Below are 22,686 nucleotides of genomic sequence, written 5' to 3' on the forward strand. Positions count from 1 at the left end.
GCCTACTAGACTGAACTGTCAAAAGCCACTGCGAGCCAGAAGTGCATAAGTAATGTAGGCTATAGAATCAAAACCCTGAAAAATGAATATTGGAACAGTTTTTAAAAAGCTGCAATCTCTATTTATTGATCATTTGACAACCCTACAATGTACTGTACAAAAGGAATGAATGGTGACAAGGATTCTGCAAGGCAATTTGTGTTGCAGGCAACAGCCTCATCCCCATCATCCCTCCCCTGGAGAGTGTGCCTACTTTGAGGTGGCAGTCATGAATTCACCAAGGCATAGTTAAACATTATACTTACAATTTCTATGCTTTATACATGTTTACACCCCCACCCCATTTCTTGCTAGTTGTTGATGAATGCTGGGGATATCTTCAGGACTGTGGAGCTGGAAGCCATTGGATTACTGGAGTCAAAATGTACTGACCCCAACTTCAACTAAATGTAAACTGAGATATTATATATATATATTATATATATATATATATATATATATATATATATATATATATATATATATATATATATATATATATATATATATATATATATATTACCGTAGCTGTCCGTTTGTCTATCCAGGATTTTAAATCTCCTGTAGCTCGCAAACCGTTTGACCTATTGATCTGCAGTTTGGTACACATATACTACATGACGTCTACTATCTGCTTTCAGGGGTGATGATTGACCTCCAAGGTCAAATTTGACGTCCTGTGAGAAACACTTTAACGTCACATGAGACAAGGCAGTGAGACAGAAGGACAGGTGCTGTACAGGCTTTTAAATGATGCGCAGAGCAACAAGCAGAACATGCACATTGGCACAAGCAGCACAAAGCCAGTAGCCGATCCGTCCACTTCCTTAGCGTGTGTTCATCTCCCTACCTTCATAACACGAGCAGGAGAGACGCAAAGTGGCAGGAGCGTAGCACGCCTCCGGGGGGGCTAAGCGAAGCAAACAAGACCTGATCATCTCAGAGGGACACTTTGACAACATGCAAGACTAGACATTACAACCTTAGGAAGCAAAAACCATGAGATGGTGACTTTTGCACGTCATGCCCTACTTACAAACCATTTAAAACAAGTTCACGGACATCTAACCTAGCAGTTGTTGGATTGCTTTTGGCAGACACACATCATGTGCTCCCACCTCTTAAAACAACAACAAGCAGAACACGCAGCTCACCAGCAGCAGCTCACCAGCAGATGATCCAAGCACTTCTTCGCGTCTCTGCTGCTAGTGTTCGGGGGGGGGGGTTAATGCACGCGGAGTTGCAAAAGGACAGCTGCTGTACAGGCTTTTAAATGATTGACGCAAAGCGTGACCAGCAGAACACGCAGCTCGCCAGCAGCAACAAGACAGCAGCTGAACCGACCACATCTCTTTAGCGTGTGTTCAGACCACCCTTCACAATGCAAGCAGCGTTATACATCCCGCAAGAAAGATTTATCCACGCCTGGGGCAAGAAATAAAGGACAAATATTGTTTTAACAAAAGTTTTAAAGTAAAAATTAAAATAATGCATATGTAGCCATTGCTATGAAAATAATCTCTTTAAATTGTTTATATGGTAAACCAAACCCAGGGGTGGGCAAGCAAAGCGAGCAGGGGGCGGAGCCCCCTAGTAATAATAATAATAATAATAATAAATCCACGATGTTAGCGGGGGTGTGATAGCTGAACCGCGATATAGCGGGGGATCACTGTACTTCCTAAAGAAGCGGTTTGGCTACAACCTAAGCAATCATTACAGGAGAATCACCCGACAGTCAGAAATGCCACATCTCATAGCTGTGGTGTAACATCTTTGAAATGAGGATGTGCAGTGTATGTGGGGTTGTACAGTTCTTTTGAAAAGGTTTTAACACACATTAGCATACCTGCAAAAAGGAAATATTCTCCGTCTGTTGTAGCACATTCTCAACAACTGCTTTGTAATTGTTCAGGCTCTCGGAGCTGTTACTCATTTTCTGCATTAGACTTCTTAACCTGTTCTGAGCTCCAATTTCCTCTTTGTCCACCACATGTAGAGCGATGTTCTCTTCCTTATCCAGGAGGTCCTTAATCGACCTGAACTCTGCTTTAATTGCAGACTTTCTCTTATCAGCACAATCCTACAAAGGAAAGAACACATAAAAGCACAGTAAGGCAAGACGGGTATGTAATTTTTAGGATAGAGTTCTTGAGGAATTACTAATTCATCCATGCACACTATCTCTGAAATGGCTGCCAGAAAGTTCCAACAAGGGAGACCCCTGTTGGATCATATTATAAGTGTCCCTGTGGGAAAGATCATTCCCAAAAATGTCAGATACTGTAAAAGATTTTTTGAAAGTATCCGGGGAGATGTAAAGGCAAAGTCTACGGCCAAAGGTATTTCGGTAATGAACTCCATACTTACTTTAATGCTCTTCTCCAGGTTATTCATCTCAGAAATGACACTGCTGAACTTTTCTGAATGAGCATTCAGCAAAACTATAATGTTCCTGAATTCCCTCTGCAATGAAAAGAAAAAAAATCAGACATTATGATTATGCCTTTGCCTCAAAACACACTAACTGTTGAAAAACCGAATTCATTTAAACCAGGGTTCTCAAACTTCGGTCCTGGAGGGCCACAGTGTCTGCAGGTTTTCATTCTAACCCCCTTTAATGAGTGACCTGTTTTTGCTGCTAATTAACCTCTTTTCAGTTCATTTTACCTGACTTGCTCTTGGAGATTCAGACCTCTTCATTGTTTCTTTATCCTTAACTCTTTTAGGGCTAATTTTTTTTTTGTTTCTTTTCTCCCAGGGCTGAATATTTTTCCAAAAACTAACATTTGTTAAAAAAGAACACAAAGCAATTGTTTAACATATCAAATCAACAAAAAATATTTACTTTTGACAAATGTTACTGTCTTGCATGTTGTATGAGCCTGAATTCTCTATGATTTCACATACATATCACATACATTTTACACAGCAAAGTCTGATCTCGCTCAAAGCAGCCAATTTCAGTCATTGCCACATTGCACTCCTTACAATATGTGTTGCTTTGGTGCCTATTTTTCAATTGTCTGTTGCTGCATTTTCTAACATATATTGTTAGTGTGTACTGTAGAGAGACAAGTCACCCATTTGCCATCGTGCCATGCCACTGCCACCAAGTTTTCTGCCTGCATGAAAACCGTATTGTCACCTCTTTTCATCTTCTGAAACTTTATGAACTTTATGTATGGCATTATAGCCTGGCTCACCCCATGGGATTTGCTTCTGTTTATTACAGAAGTGAATAAAACTTTGCAGCAGCACGTACCTAAGCCACCAGGGGACAAAACACATTTGGACCAATGCTCCCTGAAGTTATATCACCAGTTCTGTCCCATCTCTATTTGTAATGCCACAGCGCGCTTCATCTCGTCTTTCGTTGTGGGTTTCCACTTTGAAAAACAAGAATGCGATGCAAACGCAGCCCGCGATTCAAAAAAAATCTCTGCCTACCTGTTTGTCTCGTCTGACAGTAGCTGAAAAGCAGCATCAGGAGAGAGCAGCCTGAAGTAGTTCAGCAGCTGGTGATCTGTCGTGTCCAACAGCAAGCCATGCCGTCTTGTAAACTCCGGTAGCCAGATCGGCTCTCAACGGATCAATGTATGTGTATTTATCCCATGCGAACCTTGCCGCAGATGCATCGGCTGTGCGAAGGCACTCAACTGGCAGCAGATCCGCTCGCGCGGCATCGGCTGGTGTCTGATCAGCTGATGCCTGCTTCTAACTCTCTTGCTCGATCTCCTGATCACTGCCAATAAAGTCCGATTCTGAAAAATCAAGAGTCCGACTCCACGGTAATGCGCAAAACAACGTCTGCCAAGTGTTTTCTTTTCTGCACTTGCTTCGCTGCCTTTTCACATGTCGGTGCCATCTTGCCTTTGTTTACATTTCGCAACTCACGCACACGCAATGTTTATTTGCCGAGTCAACGAGTCTAGCATTCCTCCAAGCACAGAGGGAATGCCTGTGACGTGACAGTGAGATTTGTCGCCATTAACAGCTGATTGTTGCCCTTTATTCCTGGATATCGACTTTTGTCGACATTCGCCTTCAACCCCTCCTGTCGACAAAAGTCGACATCCACCCTAAAAGAGTTAATTAGCAGCCAAACAATAACGAGATACAAAATGAGCCAAAACAACTGGTGGCCATCATACAATATCTGAAAAGAAGGATGAAGGTCTCAGGACTGTTGGTCTGCTCAGGTCCCCAAAACATTCTAACAGAGCTCTTAGTAAAGAGAAACTCAACAATTTCGGAAATGTCTGTTGCTGCTCTCATGGTGCATTAACAAGCCACAAAATTAAAGAACGAGTTTAATTACAAACAAGAATTGGCACCTCATTAAGCAGCTGGTTTAAGTGAAATTGGTTGGAGTTTGAGGCCCTGACTTTGTTGGTCTTCTGTTGGCTCCCTCACTTCACATTTCATTTCTGTTTAAGGAAAGAAATGAAGCAATTCAGGGGAACAAATCTTAGAAAAACAATTCACAAGAAGTTAATTAGCAGCAAAAACAGGTCACTAATTAAGAAAAGGGTTGGAATGAAAACCTGCAGCCCCTGCGGCCCTCTAGGACTTGAGTTTGACAATCCTGATTTAAACAATGTCAGGATGCCACATTTCTGATTATTAAAATAAATGAGAACAAAGAAATGAGACTAATGAAAAATGTAGGAGTACCACTGTGCCAGTTTCCAGCACTCAGAGTGGTGCAGGTATCCTGCTTATCTGCCCTATGCCAACCATTTCCCTGCCATCTTATTTTCTTGTCTCCAACTCTCGCTTGGCTCACTTCATCTTTTATAGTAGAGTCATTCATACCTCCTCCTCCTCGTGTCCAAATTCTTAGGGCATCACTTGAACTTCTCACTACAAGTCATCTTAGCATGTACAGAGAAGTGATTCTCAAAGAGTATGTCGACTCTAAGTGCGAGTTCAAGTGGTCCACAAGCTGACAGTCGTCAGGGCAAATTGCTACAATATTATGTACTTAAGGATTTACTTGTGGATTCTTTCTGTGTGTGTCAACAACCTTTTTCCTTACTTTTTTATGTGAACTGTTTGCTTTAAAGTTTCACTAAAACTGTTGCATGTCTGTGATACTAGGGTGTTGTACCGTGTTAGCTATTATGAATGTAGTCAGACGTCAAGCAATATGACCCCTTTTATTGGCTAACTCAAGTGTCACTTTGCTTAACTTCTCACTAAAACCTTTAAAATGAAGACACTTGGACTGTGGAGTTTTTTCTGTTGGTACGACACGTTATATTAGATATCAGAGTGTCTTTCTGGAAGCTGCATTCTGAACTAATAGGAAAACCGACAAGTGCAGCTATATTTTATTAAACCAACTCATTCATGATGAATCCACAGCAGTGTAAATGAAGTCAAGTTAGATGGGAGAACTGCTGGCTCCTTTGTCGTTTATGTTATTTGGATAATAAGAAGCCATTACAAATAGTGAATGCAGATGTTAAAAGACAAAAATAAGCAATCTTAAAATGTGATGCATCTAAAATGAAGCATTAAAATGTTGCTTCAGCAGTAATACCCGACTTCTCATTAAGAATCTGGGTGGGAACAAAAACCTGCAGTCACTACAACCCTCCAGGACCGACTTTGCAGACCCCTGGTCTAAAAGGTTCAACATTAAACTACAATGGTGTGTGTTTTCTTCAGCAAGAGGACATACACACAAGATGTGTTTTTTTTATACACTGAACAACTGTAAAATCAATTGAAATCTATGAATAATCAATGCCATAGCTGGTCTTGTTTCAGAAATATATTCAATAAAGGTGACATAAAACAAAAGCTCCGATACTGTAGATGCAGTAAGTATACGGACGCAGAGGTGAAACATGCAGAAAAGAAAATTTCAAGAGTACCGTATGAGCAACATAAAGCCATGCCAAATCCAAAGGCCGTGCTTCACACACACTTACGCACATACACCTCCTTAGAAAGGAAATGCTGGTGGCATTTTTTAAAGACAGATCACAAAATATGACGCAGACAGCTAGAGAAGGCCCTGGCATTATAAACCAGGCAAAGTGCCAGTAACTGATGAGAGCAAAACAGAAACAAAGGAGTGAGCAAAGACCTGAGCTGGTGCAGTGTTAAAACCAAATTATTGAAGAAAAAAAAAAAAAAAAAAAAAGGGCAAAATAAAAATGGAAAAGCATAATAGAACAAAAAAAAGTTGAAGAAAAAAAAAGATGCAATCCACCATAAATAAAAGGGGAAGTGTGTGTGGCTGCTATGTCTCAGTCATTCCAAAAAATGGCTCATCACAAACATTTGTAGAGAAAATGCATTGCATTTGTCATTCCAACATACGGCTCATCACAAACCTTAACACTGCTTTTACGAACCACACACCAATGGCATAAAAACAACAATATTTATTTCTAACGCATATTTTCATACAAGGAATGTAGCTCAAAGTGCTTTACACAATATAAACAAAAAATAACAGAGCATGGTGTGCTGCAAACATTAACAGCGAGGTCTGGATTAAGGACTTATATTTCAAGCCATCTTAGACACAGCTTCTAATATATGACTAAAAACTAAATAGTGCAATAAGCCTGGCATTAGACAGCAACATTAGCCACAGCTGATAACAAAAGTACCTGTAAGCAGCATTAAGCAAGTGGCATGATGACAGGCACGACATCACAGCAAAACATCTTAACCAACAACCAGGAAATAAAGTCAAAGGGTCCACAAGCTGGAAAACACTACCAAGAGCTAGCAAAACGAAGTGCAAAACACAGACCAAGGCACATCTGCAAGACCCAACACATTTAAAACCCAAGAGCAGACGTGCACAAGCAAAAGTGGAAATTTAATAAAGGTGAGAAAAGATCTTACAGGTGGCAACAATTTAAAGTTATAGGAAAAAAAGCAGTCACATTTGCCTGTCCTACATAAGAACTATCCACTTAAGCACTAATCAGTTTGATCTCATTTGTCTGTAAGTGGAAAAACACACCAATACATCATTAGTACTTTATTTGTCCCAAGGTAGAGAAATTTAGGTTATACAGCATATATGGTGAGAGGGAGTGAGAAAGAAAGATAGAGAGTGAGAGATGTGTATCTGTACACAAACACACACACACACACGGCATATTTAAATACAAGTCGGCCCTTGCAGATAAAGGGTTTATGATTCATAGATCCACCCATTTGCAGATTTGTCATCAATAATTAAAAAAAAAAAAAAAAAAAATTCTTTGCAAGTTTTGCAATCTATTGCAGAAAACCACAAATGACGCTAATAAAATGGACTGCAACTACCAGCAACCCCAGGACTACTGCATCTTTGGGCAGCTTCGGTGGTTGCCAGAAGGACTGCTGGGTGAAAGAGGACGACGCAAGCTTTAAAAGTGAGCCATAACAAGCCGGGAGAATCACAACCGGTGAAGTCTTTCCATTTCGATGCTTCACTGCACAATTGGATTACAATTACACTTTATGGATTACAGTATTTGCTAGATTTATGTTCTCGTCCTGTGCCCTCTTCTTGTGATTTTGTTTGGGATAGAAAACATCTTTGCCTGGGAGAACTCCCAACTTTTACACTTACATTGGCATCATGGTAGGGCAAAACTTTATAAAACCTTGAGGAGGCTGTTTACAGGGGATTTCACTTCATAACTACACCACCATCCTCTGCGAAACTGGGCTGTGTCATGTTTATTGTTTTGTTGGATTTCTTTTGCATCCCTATTAACCATTTTTGTCATTTAATACCAAAAATATATACACAGGTTTGTTAATATAACTCAAATTTTGTTTAAAAAAAAGTCACAGTGCACTACACACTTTTGTGTCGGCAGTCAACTTCTCACACGTGACATACTTGAGCAATGATTGTTTTCCCATTTCTCGAAATTTTTTTAATCTTATTCAGGGAAATAAACTTACAAAATACAGCAATCATGGGCCCAAAACATTTGTGGATTTTCACATTCACACAGGCACTGCACCCCTGTCCTCTGAATTACAAAGGATAACTTTTTTTATTATTATTATTATTATTATTAAATCCAACATCTTTACATCTGTCCACTTTTTACGAGAGAACTACTTAACGGATTAGATCTGGGTTTTTTTTTTCTATAATTTGCTTGAACATTCTGGTTGATTTTGCGACTTGTCTCATTGTGCCAAGAATCATAGGTCACTTGCAGTAGCGATATATTTGTGATAATCCGAGACAGAGGATGCGGGCCAAGGGAAGCCGGGTGGGGCCGCCCTCACTGTCCTGTTTCACTAATACGCGGGCCGACTAGTGTGTGTGTGTGTGTGTGTGTGTGCGTATTATATATAAATAAAAATAAATTATACACACACACACACACGAGGCGAGACAAAAATAACCAGATTGGTAAAAAAATATATATTTATTGATGAATTACACCATTCTAAACTTTGTCACCTTCTATATACTCCCCCTCCTGATCTCTACACTGCTCCATACGTATCTTCCATTGATTGAAACAGTGCTGGAAGTCTTCTTGCTTGAGGCTCTTCAACAGGCTTGCCGTTTCTGTCTTCACTTTATCCACTGAAGAAAACTGTGTTCCCTTCAGGTCACTTTTGATTTTCGGGAACAAGTAAAAATCACAGGAAGTTAAATCGGGCGAAAAGGGAAGATGATTGAGGACAGGAATGTTTTTGTCAAGTCAAAAACTTCTTTACGGAAAAAGCAGTACAGTCATTTCGAACAATCTGATACACGGTTTTCATGTTTTCATCCATCAGATATTAGCGTGGGCGACCTGGGGGGTGAACGTCTTCCACATTTTCTTGTCTTTCCTTGAAACGTTTGTTCCACTCAAAAAGTTGTGTGCGAGACAAACTTATCATCGTACACCGTTTTATTTCATAGTTTCTGTGGCCATTTTCTCCACGAGACATTTGATATTGATTCGCTGTTTGATTCCAGCCCACCAGACATTATCGCAGCAACTTGTGTAGTGATTGTTGTGCAAATACTGACTGAGCTATTCACAGGATACACCTGGCCGGTCGGTGGTTTGAGAGGGCATGTAGGAGAGGATATACTTCTGATTCACGTCCGGCCGACCTCCAGACAGTTTTCCAGGAAAGCCCCAAGCCCAGTCCCGTATATATTATAAATGAGATGCATAATCAGCTGTGGGCTCCAGCCAAGATTTACATGGAGATACCACGGATGACAAAGCTGTCTACGCAACCTCTGCGAATAACAAAATTTAAAAAACATTTAATCTAAAAGTAAAGTTAGATTAAATTTACTTAATCACAGCCAGCCACTATGCCAATTCCCATTGTGAAGTGAATGACAGTGAGAGCTCTCCTTTCATATCATAAAACAACATTAACACGCCCCAATTTGTTGCTGCCCTGAATATTGCATAATTCAGAAATTGCTACGTTTGTGTTGCTGAGCTGAACGTACAGTGCTAAACTCAGCAACACAAGCTCCGAGAGCAGTAGGGCAACACATTAAAAGTAATGCGTGTTACGTAGTCTGATTACTTTGTAAAGTTACCAGTAACCTAATACAAATACTTGTGTTATCATCCCAGCAGCACTGGGCTTAAGGCAAGAAGCACAGGTACACTAAGCAGAAAAGAGCATCCAGTAAAAGAACCATAGTAAAAAAAAAAAAAAAAAAAAAAAAAAAAAAAAGGGTCAATTTAGTTTTCATCCAGCTATTTGCTATCGATATGTTGACACTGTACACCTGAAAACGCTCACTCACTGGGTATGGATGTACCATTTGACCAGTAAAAAGCAAACATGGGGAATTTGTCCGTTTTCCCTCTCCACCGTGTTCGAGGACAGACAGCAATAGGAGATCGGCTGCTGTACGATTCTCCCTCGCTGTAACTAACCCCCTTATTTCTACATTCGTGCCATTGATGAGTGTATCAATGTCTTGCGCAGTCATTCTCACCATCCTTGCCTAGCAAGAGCAGTAGCAACTACACCTTTCTCCACCCAGTAGTGTTTGAACATATCATGAGAACAACATAAAAAAAAACTGGCATGACATTCATGCTTTGTCAGTCCCAATCAAGTCTGATGATGCAGTGGTGCATCAAAGAAACAATGTTTCAATTCGGCGTACTCGTCCGAGAATGAGGAAATGAAGTGTGTGCAGTCAGAGTAAAAAAAAAAACAAAAACTAATGAGAACATAAATGTGTCCACTGGTCTGTGCTATAAATTTGTTTTCTATATGATTCCAATAATTTAGATCATTTTTATAGTCAAAAAATCGGTGAATTGGAGCGTTTCCTGTTCAAATACGTGGGAAAACACGAGGTGCAGCAGCGATGAGCCTCACCTCACACACTGCAGGGGTGATGCCTGTTGCGGTCTTGCTGTTTGTCACCAATATAATGTCTGCAGACACATTTACTATACTCCCGGACTTTCCACAGTCTGGCTAACATCTTTAAATGAATGTGTGCAACATATTTAGTCTAGCTGATCGGACATTAAACCGCAGTGAGAAAGAACAAGGTGAGGCAGACAGTACCGTACCGCACCAAGGGGGTGCATGTGAGCCCAACAGGTTGCTGTTCTTCTACACAGAGACTCTCGGTGCCAATAAGTCAGCGATATCAGAAAGTCAAGTGCACTGCAGCGGTCCGTTTATTTTTTGTTCCAACTGACTGCCAAAACGGAAGATTAAGTTTATTAAAAACTAAAGAAAAATAAGGAGGACTTTTACAAGAAATTGACGGAGATTTTTGTGGAGACGGTTGGGCACATGGACTTCACTTACAAATAAAGGTAAGACCATAAACAGTTTTCAATTTTATAAAAAAATGGGATCAGACTAAGAAAAAAACAATCCAATATTTAAAAAACTAAATATTGACCTTAAATATTATTTTGTTTTTCCTTTTGTTGAACATTCTGTATTAAAATTGATTAAAGCATCAGAATTAAAGGCTTTTAAAAACAATATTTCAATCAAGATCAAAATTGAAATCTGTTTTTTTTGTACACCACTCTATACTTTTATTTGTACTGACCGAGTATGAATTGTGGAATTGCAACAGCAAATTTCGAACCCATGGAGGGTGCCGAGCTAATGCGCTCTGACTTGCCGCTATAAATGTAACGTACGTTCTTAGCCAAACATGTGCCTTATCTGTGTGTGTGTGTGTGTGTGTGTGTGTATATAAAGAATGCTAATGAGATAGGAGACATAACCAGTAGTCAATGTGCAGGCTGCCAGCCGATTAGTGAATAAGTTACTCTTAGGGGTTCATTTATTTGTAAATCTGACTATGAAGGAGTCCGTGCCTCACCAGCCATGAACCCCACCGCACGTCACTGCTGCAGTCCCAGTACACTTTTACATACAGCGATGCTCATGTTGTGTCTCGACACTCTTCACGGTCATATCATACAGACAGTGAATGACATTTCTTATAAGGGCGGTCAGTACAGCATGTTATACTTTAGCTCTTTTTTTAAAATCAAATTTTTTAAAAACTCCCTGCTTCCAACGAAGAGAGTTTGTTTGGCTGTGTGTCTCATTTGAATTGTCTGGTAATGTGATAGAATACACAACAGAAGAACACATTTCTGTGCTTAGTATTCTGTATCTCATTTTGTCTCATGTCTACAATGGATGGATATACAAATGACCAAAACAAAAATATATGTATCTTTTTGTAAGGGTATATCTAACAAATTAGGGCATCAGGACAAGCTGTTAAAGTAGAATAAAATGTCAGAACTTGTTCTCTTTGATGAAATGCACTTTTGCAATCATAGCTTGTTGGTTTGTTTTGTGTTACCGTGGGGGAAATACGTATTTCATCCCCTGCTGAATTTGTTTGTTTCTTTGTAAGTGAGCAAACGTACAGTCTCATTTTATGGTTGTTTTAATGGAGAGTGACAGAATATCAACCAAAACAACCAGAAAAAAACACAATACATAAAGTTATAAATTGATTTGTATGTCATTGAGGGAGACTAAGTATTTGATCCCTTACAACCTAGCACGAATCACCAACTAACAGCTAATGTACGGTGAGTGTACTGGCGCAAAAATGGCTGCGGTCACACCATCCAGGTGGATGCTACACATTGGTAGTGGATGAAGTGCCTCTCCATGCACAATGCAAAGCGCTTTATAAACGTAAATAAATTATTATTGAGGATAAAAACTGTCCCTGAATCAAGTGGTGCTAGTAGTGCCGAGCGGTATACCGGTTCATTCCCTATTATTGTAGTATTTCCCTTTACCTGTTTTCCCTCAAGGGTAAGTGAACTCGTCAAGTTTGTTATTGGGTTGGTCTACTGTTGCACTTTAAGATGAACACACACACACATAGCAGCTATATGCATTCACAAAGACCCTAACCACAACAGTGCCCCATGAATGACACACACGCGGATTAACCACACAAGTGCTTTAGGAATAACACAGCCTGCCACTCTCTCCACACTTCAAGAGACTTACTTATTATCGGTACAAACAACATACGATGTTTTAATGATATCTCAGACCTAAATATTACTTTTGGTCTATGAGAATACATTTAAACATACAAAGACTAGGCACTCTTGACTATAGGCCATTTATCAGCCAAGAATACCTTCTTTATGTACGGTTCCTACTACCGAGTGGAGCTCTCACTCTCAGCCCTAATAAACCTCACAGCACAGAGCGTATGGCAAATCTCTGGCTGCTCCAGGTGCTCAAAGAAATCTAACTTATTTCAATCAGTCTATAGACATCAAGACAAAGCATAGAAAGTTAAAAGCAGCATGGTATTTATTACAAGAATAATACTACCATCCCTCGAACAAACAATAACAAAAAATAGCTACTGATACGAAAGTCTGAATATATATAGTGTTTAGACAAAGCTTATAAAAAAAAAAAAGTAGAGATGACAAGGATGAATGACCCAGGGGGGCATTTGATTTAGCAATCGACGTTCATGAAAATGCTGTTAACTGACAATCGGATGAAAACTGGTCACACGTCTTTGTTGTCTTCTCTGATGTTGCTCTTCCGTCATAGCCATTTCTCTTCTGACGTTCCTTTCAAAATGAGGCATATTTATTGTGAAACCACAGCATGAAACTTTAACACACATGAATGTTCCATGCACCTGATTGGCTGGCTGGCTGTTAATATGATAGATTAAAGAGTTTGAGCAAAATTCATCCATCTTTTCCCATATAATAAAGTTTTTTGATATTGCCTCATGTCCTCCTTTCCCAGGCTGTAAACCAAATTGTTGTCCCAAATGTCCATCCATAAAGTAATCAATAGCCTGAGGCATTGCTCAGTCTTCCTTTCCCAGGCTGCAATACCAATTTAGCACTATGCTGTGAACAACTGTTATAAATGTGAGGTGTAAGGGTAGAGGATATGCCTTTTTATTATAATGCCTTCTACATCTGAATTAATCTTGTTGGGATTGAGCAAAATAACAAAAATAGCAAATAATTTGTAGATTTTACACACCATAATTTCAAAAACTTATTTTTGTTATGATATGGATTTTTCTTATACTGCAACACTGGTTTAAATAGCCTAAACAACGTTCGGAGAGGGGTTCTTTTCACTGCTGCACTGCTAAACACGCATGCAATGGAGTACATGCATTAGTGGAGGTATTGAACGGTGAAAATGGACAGAGAACATTCTGAAACTGAAGCTGTAGCAGACGATAAAGTTGAACATGATGACACAGAAGAACTTTTGCTGGAAAAAGGAGCCACGTCTGTTGTCTGGAGATACTTTGGTTTTAAAAGGTCAGATGTGGACCATTATGTTCAAATGTGTGAATACTGTTTCTATATTCTGCGGTGGGTTGGCACCCTGCCCAGGATTGGTTCCTGCCTTGTGCCCTGTGTTGGCTGGGATTGGCTCCAGCAGACCCCATGACCCTGTGTTCGGATTCAGCGGGTTGGAAAATGGATGGATGTTTCTATATTACTGGATAATACTGCAAGGCAAGTTGTACTTGTTTTATTTTCTTCAATACTGTGTAATGTACCTGGGTACTGTGTAACAGTGTGACGACATGTTGAATTTATTCTTGACATTTCTACTTTATTCTCGCCATTTATGTTGAGATTAAAGTTGACATGTTGACTTTATTCTCATAATTTGTCATTAAAATAGAACATCGTAAACTAAACTTAATCTTAAAATGAATATTTAATTTACTAGATTTTCTCAAACTCATCATAAGTTATGTAGCACATTAAATGCTTTGTGTTAAGTGTTCCTGGAGCCATGTTAATCGCTATGGGCTTCTTAAACGGATTTCCTCTCGCACTAAGAGGAGGCGCAGGCAGCGATCACCACACAGAATAAATTAATTCCATTATATTCCTACTCCCTGAACATTTAGAATGCTAAAATAAATACTTGATATTTTCATGATGAAATGCATTAAAGCGTGTATTAATCATGTGGAGGCATGGTGCAAGGGCGCAGCAAGGGGGTCCCGGGTGTTCCCTGCCTTGAATTTGCATGTTTTTCTGGTGGGTTTCCTTTCAAAATCATGTAGGCTGTGGGGTTTTGTTCTGCTATATTGACCCTGCTAGTGTATGTGCTGGCGCCCTGTTCAGGATTTGATGCTGCCTCGCACACAATGCTTGCTGAGATGGGTGCAGCCCTGAATGCTTGGCATAATTAAACATGTATAACGAAGTTTTTTTAAGTTCTGAACACTCTGTGGTCTAAGTTTATAACAAATTTTAATTTCACAAATACGTTTATCGTGTGGTGATTGGTTATGTGGAGAAAGAAAAAGGAAGGATAGGAACTGGGGGTTTGGTACGTCAGACAGAGACAACATGCATGCAATAAAGAAAGCCCGCTTGAATTCTGCATTCGTGTTTCCGACCACCAGATCACAAACCCAACATTTACACAATATTTCAGTTAAACCTGTGTGACACCCATTCATATATCCTGTTTTTGGAACCTCGTCACACCTGCCATCAAGTTCTCTACACTGAACGTACACCTGGGGACCTCTTACTGCGAGAGAGCACCACTACCGTGCACGTTTACCACCTGCTTTAATGCATTTCATCCTGAAAATTTATCATAGCATTCTACATTTTCAGAGAGCAGGAATATCATGAAGTGAACGTATTCTGTACGGCGATCGCTGCCTGCGCCTCCTCTCAGTGTAGAGGAAGTCAGTTTAAGAAGCTCGCACAGCGATTAACAACTGGGTCGGGGAACACTTAACACAAAGCATTTAATGTGCTACATTAACTTATGACAGGGTTTGACAAAATTGAGAAAATTAAACATTGATTTTAGGATGAAGTTTAGCTTACAACATTCTACTTTAACGACAAAATAAACTATGAGAATAAAGTGGAAATGCTGAGATTAAAGTCAACATGTCGACTTTATTCTCAACACACAGTTTAATTTTTTTTTCTTCGCCATGTCCTTAATATGCTTCCGTAGGGCTATACCACACATTATAAATGCAAGATGAAGTTTTATTATTTATGTATTATAGCTTAGCTTGAAGCAAGGTCCATATTAATGCAGTTTCCTTTAATGATGGTTCATTTGGTAAAGATGTCATCACCAAGTCGCACTCTTTTTCTTTGGTGAATACTGTGTAATGTACCTGGGCTTGAAGTCTTGAAGTAACAGTATTACTGGAAGTTGCACTACTATTCATTATATTATTATTTATTAGTTTAAATATTATGCAGATTAATGATGGTATAGTTTTAAAAGTCACTTTAACGTGTCAGTGGACAGAGATTGTTAACATTAACAGAAGGTGTACTTGGTTTATAAAAAATATTTACTATTTATTCCTTTTCTAAGACATGTTCAGTGCAATACAACTGTTGACAAGCACCTCTGGATATTTTACCAAGTCTAAATGCCTCTTTGGATGGTTGAAAATATGTTGTCAAAATTTTAAGTTGTTTGCAAAATTTGTTCAATAAAAAGGCTCTATAGTTTGACTGCAACTGTCATGCAATGTGATTTCTTCTCTTCATTAGTGCCACCCCCTTGAAAACTTTATGGGGCCATGCAAACCTGTATTAATACTTGTGTGCACATTAAAATGTTTTTTTGTACAATGTACAATTCACATGATAGTGGAACAGGTTATTCTTAGCCAGTCTACTGCAGTAAATGTGGAAAATGTGGTTAACATCCACTCATGCATGGGAAAAAAAAAAAAAAAAAAAAAAAAAAAAAAAGATACCGTCCAATACCGTGAAACCAGGATAATTTTGAAAACTACCGTGATATAGAATTTTGGTCATACCACCCAGCACTAGGTGCTAGTGCTGCAATTCTGACAGAACAGAGAAGAAAAGTGACTGTGCAGAATGACAGGCCAGCCTTTACAAAACAGGTTTTGTCACATTAGGGTGTCTTTGTAAGAAACTGAATGAAAAAGTAAGAATTGTGCTTTGATAAAGGCAAATAGTCTACACCCCATATGGAATTAAGGAAGAATCTCCAATAACCATTACTATTAATTCCAAAAAAAGTAGCTGTAATTTCTGTGCAAATGCAGCATATATTCTTCTCTTTTCTAACACTAGTTTAACTTGCAAGCTTGTTATGGTTACCAACTTTATATCTTTTTTTTTTTTTGTTCTTTATTTCGCCTTATACAATTTCTTGTATTAGGAATTTGGTAGTTTTCGCATACCCCTTGGGGTCAGAGCGCAGGGTCAGCCATCGTACAGCGCCCCTGGAGCAATTACAGGTTAAGGGCCTTGCTCAAGGGCCCAGCAGAGCAGTGGCCTTTTTGGCAGTGACGGGGATTCGAACCGGCAACCTTCGGGATACCAGCGCAGATCCTTAGCCTCAGAGCCACCACTCCGCCTATCTATACATATTTATAATAATACTTTTCACAGCGCACAGCATTTTCTGCCTGTCAGCATTGTCAAACAGCGAGCAACTGTGAAAGATCATGTCCAGGGATGGGCTGGGTAACAGCAGGACCACCAAGCCCAATCAGGATGACAGGTGAGGATTTTATTCTTCATACACCTGCCCAAAGTGTGGCTAAGATCAAAGTGTTTCCAAAACCTGTACATTGCTGAAAATGGGTGTCAGATTGCCAACATGGTCAGCAACTGCATAACAAAAGTTTTTTTTTTCCCCCCCAAACTCTGAAGTCTAGGTGGACAACATGGGGTCTCCGATCTTCTGATTCTGTCCACAAAGATAACAACATCGGCACGAATAAGGACTAAATCATTGCAATCTATCAAAACATATCACCCAGAGGCTGCTAAAATCCCAAAAGTTGGCCACCTAGAAAGCAAACGTGTGATGCCAGATCTGTCTACTGTTGTCCCTTCTCCTCTTTTGAACGACATCACCCTGGAATCGGCCCGTTAGAAAATGGATGGTTGGAAGGATGCATGGAAACCCAACACAAAAAGTGTCAGTCTAGAAGTTAACGGTTACATATTGCTCTCCGTTTGTGCGGCGGATTCAATTCTCAACTTTTAATGAGCTAACTTAGAAGTCTAAACTAAAGCAGAGAAAAGTCAAGCAAAATGACACCTTTTATTGGCTAACTAAAAAGATTACAATATGCAAGCTTTCGAGGCAACTCAGGCCCCTTTTTCAGGCTCGAAAGCTTGCATATTGTAATCTTTTTAATTAGCTAATAAAAGGTGTCATTTTGCTTGGCTTTTCTCTACATTCATAATGGCTAACACGGTACAACACCCTAGTACTAAAATAAAGCAAACCGTCAACGTAACTTTTACCGAGCACCGGACATTAGGCCGCGTTTTATGGGGTTTTGTTTTGGAACAGCTACTTACCTCCTTCTCGGCCCTCGCCATTTCCATGGTCTCGAAATTGCAGGTTTTGTGGCTGGGCAGGCAGTGGCTACAGATGCAGCAGCAGTGGTCCTTACAAAAGAACTCCATGTTCTTGTAGTGCTGTTGACAAATCCTGTCCTTCAAGTCCGTCAGTGGCTCCGTGAGCTGGTGGCCCAGAAAGGCAGGACTCTCCCGGTGCGGCACAATGTGGCTCTCGCAATACGAAGCCATGCAAGTGAGACACGTCTTGGCGGCTCGCTGCACCATGCAAGTGTCACAGAGGACTGGCATGGGATCCACGCGCGGTGCCATAGAGGCCGGGTGGCCCTTCGTCGATTTGTAAAACGTCTCCACGACACTACACAGCACCGTGTTCTTCTTCAAGTCGGGCTTGGTCTGGTAGTGCTGGCGACACTGAGGACAGTCGAAGCCCAACGCTACCAGCTGGGTGGTCACCCAGGTCATTTCCAGGCAGCTCAGGCAAAAGTTGTGGCCGCATGGTGTGGTCACCGGGTTGTCGAAAATGCTCAGACAGATTGAGCAGGTGAGCTCATCGGAAAGACTCATTAGCGACATGGAAGGCATCAGCTCGTCCGAAGAACTCATCAGCTTATCCCGCTGTCCGGCCATTTTGACTTGTAAGTGGGAAAACGAAAGTGAACTACGGAACAACTGAAACTATATGAAGACGCAGAGCGTGCGTCAGCGGTCAGGTGGGGCTTACAGGGGCGTGGCCAGCCTCGCAGGTGGGGTGGGGCGTCTCTCTCCAAAAGCTGTACTTTATTTTAAGTAGCTTACCATTTTACTCGTTTTCAATTTATGATAAATATTTCCTTGGTCTAGGAGTTTCTTCAAAAAAAGGTTCCGATAAGCAGAGATACGAGAAAGCGTTATTGAAACAGCGACATTTACTATTCAGAGCATGGCTTTGTTTCTCACCCTAAAACAGCATTAAATTTGCTTTAATTTCGAAGAAAAATGCAAGCAATGTTTTTATAACTACATAAATGAAGACATCGTAAAACGGAACGCAATTTTCGACCATAGTAAATGCTAATACAACGAGGGGGAGTCAAGCTAAAGTAAGAAAATGGGGTTTATTACAAAATGGAACGAACCTTAACAAAACTGATCATGTCATTTCTCAATGGAGTCTCCACCCTTCTCAATGCACTTGCGCCACCTGCCCGGATTCAGGCAGAATAGAAAGTTTTGTCTTGTCCTCACCACCTCTCGTACACCCGAGTTACTGTCGAACACTACATGCCGAGGGGTACTCCAGTCACTGGTGCAAGTTACTGTGACTTGCTGGAGCCCAATGTGAAGCCTGCTATTCGATCCAAGTGGCGGGGACTGCCGTCTCAAGGAGCGCTTTTGCTGCAAGAAAAACGACACACTGCTAAGAACACCAAGGCCTGTGTGGAGAAACCGACGTTTGAGGTATTGCCACATCGTCCTTATTCGTTAGACTTGGCACCGTGTGATTTCCACCTTTTTTGGACCGCTAAAACAACATCTGGGACGGGTGGTCGCCGATTCAAGACAGATGACAATGTGAAGAAGGCGGTGTACATGTGGTTGTGAGGACAAGACAAAACCTTTTACTCTGCTGGAATCCAGACACATAGCGCAAATGCGTTGAGAAGGGCGGAGACTCCATTGAGAAACGACATGATCAGTTTTGTTAAGGCTCGTTCCATTTTGTAATAGATTTTCTAACTTTAGCTTGACTCCCCCTCGTAGTTATCATGAAATGCTACATCAGCTTTTTATTCAGTTTAGGAAGTCATTTTAAATTTGACCTTTTCAAGTTTTATTTTTAAAAAGTTACCTTATTTTTTACTTTATTTCATAGTTGGACTTTTCCAGACGGCACATTTCAAAATATCTTATATTTGAGAATGTCACTTTTAAGCTGGGTTTGTTGTCAATCTTTTATATACATTTTTTCAGTTTTTCAAAATGCAATCATTCAATTATAGATATTTAATTGCACTTTTTCATGTGATTATTTCATAATTACCTTTTATTTCGGCACAAATTACTTTCTATACACTCCTACTAATCGAGATTACCAGCTGTAATATGACATAAAGAGGTCATGCGAGGATTTTAATGTTCAAACTCGCAAGAATGAATTAAACCGAATCTGTAGTTTAAAAATGTAATTTCATGAAACTAACACTGGTTAAGCTGCCAGTAATCACATAAAAGCAATGTTTTAGGTGCGGTGGTCAAAGAGCGGCTGAATGGAGCCCGTTATTTTCACCTTACCAGAGTCCGGCGTCAATTCTTCTTGGCTCTTGAGTGAGCTTAGTATGTAGAAATCACACCGTGATGGTCACCCCTACTTTATGGGCTATTTGCCAGTTCTTTTAATGATAAAACACTGAGCTACACCAACCTCTTCTCCACCTTCCTTCATCTCACTAATTGTTCATCCTTCCTTTTTTTAAATAAATCAATAAACTAATACTTTAACAAATTAATGATTCCAATAAGAACACCTGGGTAAGAGGCTATCAATTAGAAAATGTTTGACTTTACTTAAATTGTGTCGCCTTAAACTTTGGAAATACGTTCACTAAATCCCATTTTAAACACACTCTTGTGTATACTGCCAACGGCGCTGGAGAAGTTACATCAGCCAGAGATGAGTCACCAAAAGAAGAAGCTGGCAAAAACGGAACATCTGTATAGTCACATGTGCCTTTCTAACTAGTGCGGCAAAAGGCTAAGCTGTCCTTTTAAAGATAGCGAGGCACCACAAAGAGCCATGGAGAGCAAATAATCCATCCTTTGTGCTATAATATTTTTAAAGTCTGTCATCCCTGACTAGAGGGCCGCAGTGGCTACAGGTTTTCATTCTAACCTTTTTCTTAATTAGTGACATTTTTTCTGTTAATTCAGATCACTTAATTGATTCGCTATTTTAGCCTCGGGCATTTTAAGCATCAATACGTAGCGACTATATTTCACGAATTAAAACTGTTTATTTTAGCAACACGTATAGGGTATTGTAAGAATATTTATTGTGTTACATACCTTTAGCAGTATGGGACTGGTCATTCCTCCACTTGCTTAGTTCAACAGCGCAGTGAGGCACCAAAAGCGTGGACCACGTGTATCAGGTGCGCGCGGCGGATGTCGTCACGTGATGTCTCACCAATTATCCCGCGCTTTAACCGGTAAAGAAGAGTTTCTGATAACTGAATCGAAACATCCGAGTTAACTGTTTGACCCTGAATGTCCAGTTGAAGGTGGTGCATTAGCGAAAACGATACCAGCATGAAACTACAGATTAAAGGACTAGAACTGGCATAGCATCTGTGTTCTGCAGGGATGGTCCCGCGGGCTACAGGTGCCCAAAAGTTAATCGAGATGTTTTTGTTTATCAAAGAAGTACTCCTGCTTTTAGGCTAGTCGATCGATCGGGTCTTCTTTCCTGTTATCCCTATTGAGTTCACTTGTCCACCGCTAGCCGCAAGTCGCCGAATTTAACGCCTCTGCAGTGAACATCACGGCGGTAACAGGCCAGGCAGTATACAGGCAGCCAGCAGCAGCAGCTCTTCAGAAATGGCCAGTGACTGCGTTATACAGTACATTTTAGTTCTAGTGATGGAGAAGCACTTGAAGGTGAACAGTTTTGCTCAAACTGTAAACTGACGCCACTATATATGTTTGTGTGAAGTTACAACAGCTTTGGGCGACTTTCAAAGGTGCCAGTGTGTAATGCAAATGGTATCAGATTGAGAAGATCTCTTATTGAGAAGTTCCATCTGATCATAAGTGACGTCTTATTCCCAGCCAGGGTCGTAGGTGGGTTGGGTATTTGGGGAAGGCAAGGTCTGGTGAAGACAGGCAGGAACAAAGGCACCAGTCCGTTGTAGGACAAAGACACACACACACTGGGGCCAATTTAGAGTCGCCAATTCACCCATCCACATGCTAGATGTAATTATGACAGAGCCCAGCTGCCATGCACAGCAACTGATTAAGAGCACACACTGGATTTACATGTTAGGAAGCTTAAAAAAATGAATGGACTCGAAGCGAGGTTGCAGAGTGGTAAAGCACATAGTGTGTTAAAAATCGCCTCTCCTCTGGTGAATCACTCATAACAGAGTTCCAAACTGCCTCTGGAAGTAACTTCAGCACAAGAAGTGTGTGTTAGGACCTGTAGAAGTGTTTAGACAATCGAGCATTTCCAACTTTGTGGCAACAGTTTGGTGAAGTCCCTTTTTTGTTCCATGTGCACAAAGCCAGGTCCTTGGACACATGAGAACTCGGAGACCCTCAACCTGAACCCTACTAAACACCTTTGGGATGAACCAGACCCCCCAAATGTGAGCCAGGACTTTTCACCCAAAATCAGTACCTGGCCTCACAAACACCTCTTCCAGCAGCAGCCCAAGAGTTTTGTTAGATGGTCTCCCATTCAAACACTGGCTGGACCTAAACATGCTTCGCTGCAGGTGGATGACCTCTTCTGAAGTGCATGTAGTATGGCTGCTGAGTTCAGTTCCACAAAGCTGAAGGAGCACACACAGGCAAAGTTGATGGCTTTTTCAGGTAATGGTTGAAGTTCAAAATGCAGCATAATGTCTTTTAAATGATTAACTCCTGATATATATATATATATATATGTATATATATATATACAGAGCATCCGGAAAGTATTCACAGCACATCACCTTTTCCACATTTTGTTATGTTACAGCCTTATTCCAAAATGGATTAAATTCATTTTTTTCCTCAGAATTCTACACACAACACCCCATAATGATAACGTGAAAAAAGGTTACTTGAGGTTTTT

General features: G+C 40.3%; 2 protein-coding genes across 4 annotated transcripts in view; one reads left to right on the plus strand and one right to left on the minus strand.

The window, feature by feature from the left end:
* The window catches only part of trim25 (tripartite motif containing 25), a 48,800-nt gene extending 30,262 nt beyond the window's left edge, over nucleotides 1–18,538 (minus strand). For all 3 annotated transcript variants that reach the window (XM_028818839.2, XM_028818838.2, XM_028818837.2), the window contains exons 1-3: nucleotides 17,871–18,538; nucleotides 2,410–2,505; nucleotides 1,889–2,122 (exon numbers count right to left, since the gene is read on the minus strand). In XM_028818839.2, coding sequence (XP_028674672.1) covers nucleotides 1,889–2,122; nucleotides 2,410–2,505; nucleotides 17,871–18,500 — 960 coding nt within the window. In that variant the 5' untranslated portion in view covers nucleotides 18,501–18,538. The remainder of the gene's footprint in view (nucleotides 1–1,888; nucleotides 2,123–2,409; nucleotides 2,506–17,870) is intronic.
* dgke (diacylglycerol kinase, epsilon) overlaps nucleotides 1–22,686 on the plus strand; it is a 521,693-nt gene that overhangs the window by 157,107 nt on the left and 341,900 nt on the right.

The sequence above is a fragment of the Erpetoichthys calabaricus genome, chromosome 14 (assembly GCF_900747795.2).
Source record: "Erpetoichthys calabaricus chromosome 14, fErpCal1.3, whole genome shotgun sequence".
Taxonomy (NCBI): domain Eukaryota; kingdom Metazoa; phylum Chordata; class Cladistia; order Polypteriformes; family Polypteridae; genus Erpetoichthys; species Erpetoichthys calabaricus.